We start from the raw sequence: 5,505 nt of genomic DNA, 5'->3' as shown, positions 1-5,505 counted from the left end.
TCATCTCTGATATATGACTGCTGTCAGTGTGTACAAAAAAGCAGAGACCCTATACTTATTTGGTCGTGCTCTGTCTGTGAGGATGGGGACAGACAGTGGGCAAACAGAGGGTGTTTGCAGTTCATTTTCCCCAACACCACCACATCTGGAGAAAAGCGGCGCCGGGTCAGGAGGGCTCGTGATGATGGATAAGTCTGTTTGCTGTCTGACGTCGGCCTGCGCTACCTGTGGCCAGGGGTTTGGAGAGACAGGCAAGGCACCATGGTGAGAATCCCAACAAACAGAGAGGCACCCAAAGGGCAGCCACAAGTCGGCGAGAAATGGCCACACATCACATTACGATTTAATGGATGGAAAACAAGAGTCTGTTTGTTTTGGAGCAGAGATCACAACACCAGCTCCTCAGGCGAGCAATCTGATTTGCCGCCTCCACAGAGCACTGCAGTCAGGCACACAGCTTCCTGAAAGTGGAATCCATGGCCTCTTCATTTTTGCTGTATTTTTTTTCTTCCAGGGACAATTGTTGAAGGGAAATTTAAATCCTACTTTTAATGTGTCATTGCGTCTAGATTCTTCTACCTCCAAATGTCAAAAAGGAAGCGATAAAAGACATTTGATACCATCTCATTAAGAAATCTCTCACATTGTAAGTGTCTGTCAGCTTTTACGAAAATCAATCTCCTTGAGTTACTTAAAGAACGTTAAGTTGAAAGTGTCTGGTGAAAATGAAAAGTGCCATGAAAGACAGTACAAAGGACTGTAAGCATCGGGTTTCTGAAACCTCAGTCACCAGAGGACTTCACGATAGAGACAAGGACTCAGACAGGAGAGATCCTTTTACCTCTTACCCACGCTCAGCTTGAGTCGAGGAAATTAGAGGTCAAACTTTTGCTTTTGCTAAAGGTCTTGTCTTTGCTACAACATAGTTAGGTTGTTGTTTTTTTGGTTTCGTCAGCTGCTTTTTCTTGAAAGGGAGTTAAGTATTTGAAAACTGTTTGCAAAGGAATCAAGGAAAACAAGCATGAATGAAATGGTCAGATATGTATACCAAACATGCTTTCAAGACATAAGTGAATCACTGATGCGGAAACTTCCTAACAATGACTCTGTCAATAGAGGATAATAGCTTGACAAAAAACGCTAATACAGTCACTTAAGGATTGTTTAATTCAGATAGCATGGCTTTGAGGATGGAATGACAGTCCACAAGATAGATTAAGAGGAAGGGCAACTGTATTTTTCCCAGGGTTACGGCTGTGTGCTCCCATTATGTGAGAGGATAAGGCTGTTCCAACTTAAACATCTCCGACTGTCCCTGCCTGTGGAGTTAGATGGACATAATGCCCTCTCTTTACCCCATTTCCGTCTAGCTCTGTCTCTTCGTGTATTGATGAATGTGGCCTTTATCCAACATTTTTGTTGACACTTTTCTACTGCGGGGATGGTCTTGTCTTGCTTTCTAATAGTTGGCATGGGGTTGTGCCATTTTGCTCCTGGCAACCAAGAACTTCGGCAAATTCCAGCTCAGACCCTTTTGTGGGGACTCCAACCCCCCTCTGAAAAGATGGACAGGGAGCCCCGGCCTCTCGCGGTGCGTCACATTTGACTGAGATGTGGCTTTGTTGTTGTTTGTGGTCAGATGTGTCTTAGAGGACTTGCCATTCAGCAGCATGGTAATTAGTGCGACAGCGAGGCACGGCTAGGAGAGGGCTGTCCAGGTCGGGCAACCACGCTTTCATCATTGGGAGAGGCTTGTTTTTCCTTCAGGGAGGCCATAAATCCCCTCTTTGACATGCTGCATTTACTCCGAATACACACAGGAAGAAAGGCCCAGATTTTTTTTCTCCGTTTCGCGCCAAATGTCGTAACAAGCCGAGGCAGATAATTTTGGTCGACTCGCTCTTGCTGCTTTTAAAGGATAGGTTTGCACACTTCCACATTCCGAATAGAGGAATTTCACAGGTATTTACATCGGAATGTCAAGTCACAGTGGACTGTGAGGGATAGTTAGGGGTACTCATGGAATTTAGGCATCAAGTGCCTGCCCAGTAAATCTGCATTCATGTTCCTGCCAATGTCAGGGGCTAGGCAAATGTTTCTGTGTGTGTGTGTGTATGTGTGTGTGTGTGTATGTGTGTGTGTGTGTGTGTGTGTGTGTGTGTGTGTGTGTGTGTGTGTGTGTGTGTGTGTGTGTGTGTGTGTGTGTGTGTGTGTGTGTGTGTGTGTGTGTGTGTGTGTGCATGTGTGTCAGTAACAGATATGCTCTGTTTCGCAAGAAGCACTCAGATTGGCTGGGATGCAAAGAGAGTTTATTGAGGTAGCACAAGAGGAATATCCTCTAAGGCTGTTAAGTTATCTTGTTTTCACTACTTTTGGTGATACACATTTATCTAGCATAGGCACTCTAAACTTGCTGGGTGAAACCCACTCTGGTGTTGTCCTGGTCGAACACAGTGTAGAAATGCGATGCATTTGACCCAGGATCCAGAAATGAAGGCCGGCCATTTTGTTGTAATCGGACTGTTTGGTCCCACTCATGCAGCAAGTCTTGCCACCTGAACACTCTTGCTGTGTATTCAACCAGACATAACATGTTTAAGGCCATGGTCATAGTATTTTCATTTGTGTAGTGCACACACATTTCTCGAGGAGAGACTGCAGTATATCCGACACAATTGCCCTACCTATGCAGATGAAAGTGAATGTTGGCCCACTGCTCGCTACGCTGCAGTCAAATATATGCTACAAGGAGGGAGCAAACAGAGGCCCAGTTAGGCCTACTCAAGCATGTTTGCATTTCACAGTCAGTTAGATTTTAACCCTCACGGGTCAGTGGGAGTTTTGAATTGTTGCCAAGTTCATGTGGAGGTGTACATGGTGTGTAAGCTTCTGAGACATTTGAGATTAAATTTGATGTGTGTAGTTGGGAATCTGTCAGGTGCCATCTCGCCATTCCCTCTACAAGCCTTTTGTGAACCGTGCCACCCCTAGTATCGTCAGTGATTATCCCACACTGATGCAACAAATAAGCGGTAGCATTGCTTCTGGTTAGATAGAATGCAGAGACAGGCTCCTCGATAAGACCTGGCTGGATCATGGTGTCACAACAGTTTGCTGGTCATCTGGTCTGAAAGCCGGGCCCAGGATGCCTTCATACAGATCTGTCAAAATAGCTGCCAGGCTCATTCAGGCTCAGACCAATCTTCTGTTTAGTGATCTTGAGTCCTCCCACCTGGGAATGAAGTTTAGACTTCGATGATTAGTTTCATTGTTATGCTTACATGACAGAACATGTTTGGTTTATTACCAAACAAGTTTATTGTAAAGGATTCTTTTGATTTGTGTGACTGTTTTTTTACCCCCACATAAAATAAATCTCCCTTAAATTTCCCTTACATTTTGCACAGTAATTGCACTGAATTTTAGGGGCAGCAATAGATCTTCTCAGAGTAACTGGATAACTTTTTCTTACCAAGACAGTGTTGTGACCAATGACCATTGTGAGGCTTCCAGCTCCACATGCCTCAGACATGGTCTGTCCCTTGCTGGAGTAGGTGGAGGCTTTCTGGGGGTTGAAGAGTGTATGGAGCACTGCGAGACAGCACAGGGATTAACAGCAGAGACACATGAGCTTGCAGCAGGATATGGTGTCAAAATCCGAGTCGGGGGGAAAAAGCACAAGTGTGCCTACCCTGTGTAATTACAGCTCATGCGCCTGGCTCCCATTGTGATCCCCGTTAACGGCCCGAGCGTGTTGTGCCCTGTGTAACTCGAGTTGGAATTCCTAATCAAACGAGGGCCAGAGGTCTGATGGCTCACATGTGCCTGAAATGCCTGGCGGGCCCCGAGCATTCTTTGCATTCACTGCAGTCGCACAGCTTCATTTATTTACAGTATCACCCGCCTCGCTTTTAATCACACTTTGTGGAGGCGGCGGACAAAGCAAGCCATTGTTCTCTGAGGCCAGCTAATCTGGCACTTGTGCGATCCCTGAAAAGATCAGAGAGATAGCCACTTGTGTGTCTCCTGAAGCAATAGCACCATTGCTAAGCTTTTAAATAACCCACAGAGCTGTGCTAGTCAGCTGCTCATACTACATAACCTTTTGCAGGTCAGATTTTGGTTGTGGAACTTACTGCTGGCTTGACTATTGCATTTGATGGAGTTGACCCAAAGGTATGAGGATGCTTTGTCAAGCAGGATGGTGAAGGTCTGGCCTGGGGTCCCCATGCTGATTTGTCCAAAGTATTTTACCTGTAGACAGAGAGAGGAAGAATAACAAAGTGTGTAGCCACATATGGACCCCTTCCGAAACTAGTCCCTACCCACTCCTCTCGTGCACTCACCCTCATGGTTAAATGAAGTTCCCTTGATTAGCGAGCATCACTTTGGGATGAACCTCACTCACCTCACTGCCTAGCAGAAACAGGTTATCAGAACCATGGATTTGTTTACAGGTGGACTCATGTGGATGTTTGTAGCGATTGAAGCGTTCTCCGTGACTTGCAGCATTACAGTAATTGACACACACACCCTCAACAAGTCACCATTGGGGTCCACTCTGCATTGGGGGGTTCATAACACACTATCACTTAACAGTAATTGCTTTTGGATGGACCTTGATATGATGGACCCTCTAGTAAATGCACAAGCTTATTCTTATTGGTGCAGTACAGGAGAGCATTTTTTTAGGAAATGTCAAATGTGCAGCTAAGGTGTGTGCAAGATTCTCATTGTTGCACATGGTCTGCACTGTCTTCCTGTACTCCTCTGATGCGACTGATAAGAGGTACCATGGAAGAGAACACAGCGCCTCAGACACCTTTTTTTAATCTCATTATCAGTATTTTACAAGATCAAAGGTCTGTATTTAGTTCCGTTTCCTGTCACCTTTCAAAGTAACATTCAAAATGGTTTGTTACTCACGCACCCACACTCTGGTTACAGAAGGCCTGAGGCAGAAGATTGCAGATATTAACAACAATTTCTGATTTGAAAAATGTGAAACTTAGATCTCATGCAATTCTAATCTTACCTCACTAGTCATCCTCCAGGCACAGGAAGCTGAGAATGAAATGCGTCATGGCTCTTTTGGAGTATGATTGTGTTCAGTGGTGTGGTAAACAGCATGGCTTTAGTTTATAGGCATGAGTGATGCAACTCATCAGTATCATAATGGCTAGAGATAGGGACTTTTCCATACACAACATGTTTGTATGTTTTTATGGAGTTGGCATATGTTTTATCAGTTTTTCCCCCTGTTTTTTCCTCTACTTTCATAAATGGACATTATTTCTATTGATAAGAACATCTCTGAAGTTACACTGGGTGGTTGAAACATAGTCTTGCGCTGCATTGGAATCAATTGCTGTGATATCTGACCCCATTCTGTGCTATCATAGATGTCATTGAACATCACCAGTTTCAACAGGTGTACATGATCTATGAGTCAGACTAAAATATAGGAATTATATAGAGAGAGTGGAGTCATTTATCCGCATGGCT

General features: G+C 44.6%; 1 protein-coding gene across 1 annotated transcript; it reads right to left on the bottom strand.

Annotated features, from left to right (window-relative positions):
• Positions 1 to 2,932: 2,932 nt before the first annotated feature.
• Positions 2,933 to 4,255, bottom strand: LOC134077731 (pepsin A-like). The gene is made up of 3 exons (XM_062533367.1): positions 4,137 to 4,255; positions 3,473 to 3,591; positions 2,933 to 3,232 (listed from the first exon to the last, which is right to left on the bottom strand). Exons 1-3 carry the CDS (start codon positions 4,228 to 4,230, stop codon positions 3,152 to 3,154), a joined length of 294 nt encoding a protein of 97 aa, XP_062389351.1. The 5' UTR covers positions 4,231 to 4,255; the 3' UTR covers positions 2,933 to 3,151.
• Between the last annotated feature and the right edge of the window lie 1,250 nt (positions 4,256 to 5,505).

The sequence above is a fragment of the Sardina pilchardus genome, chromosome 4 (assembly GCF_963854185.1).
Source record: "Sardina pilchardus chromosome 4, fSarPil1.1, whole genome shotgun sequence".
Taxonomy (NCBI): domain Eukaryota; kingdom Metazoa; phylum Chordata; class Actinopteri; order Clupeiformes; family Clupeidae; genus Sardina; species Sardina pilchardus.
The sequence above is the reverse complement of the archived record's forward strand: the minus strand, read 5'-3'. Positions and strand labels throughout refer to the sequence as shown.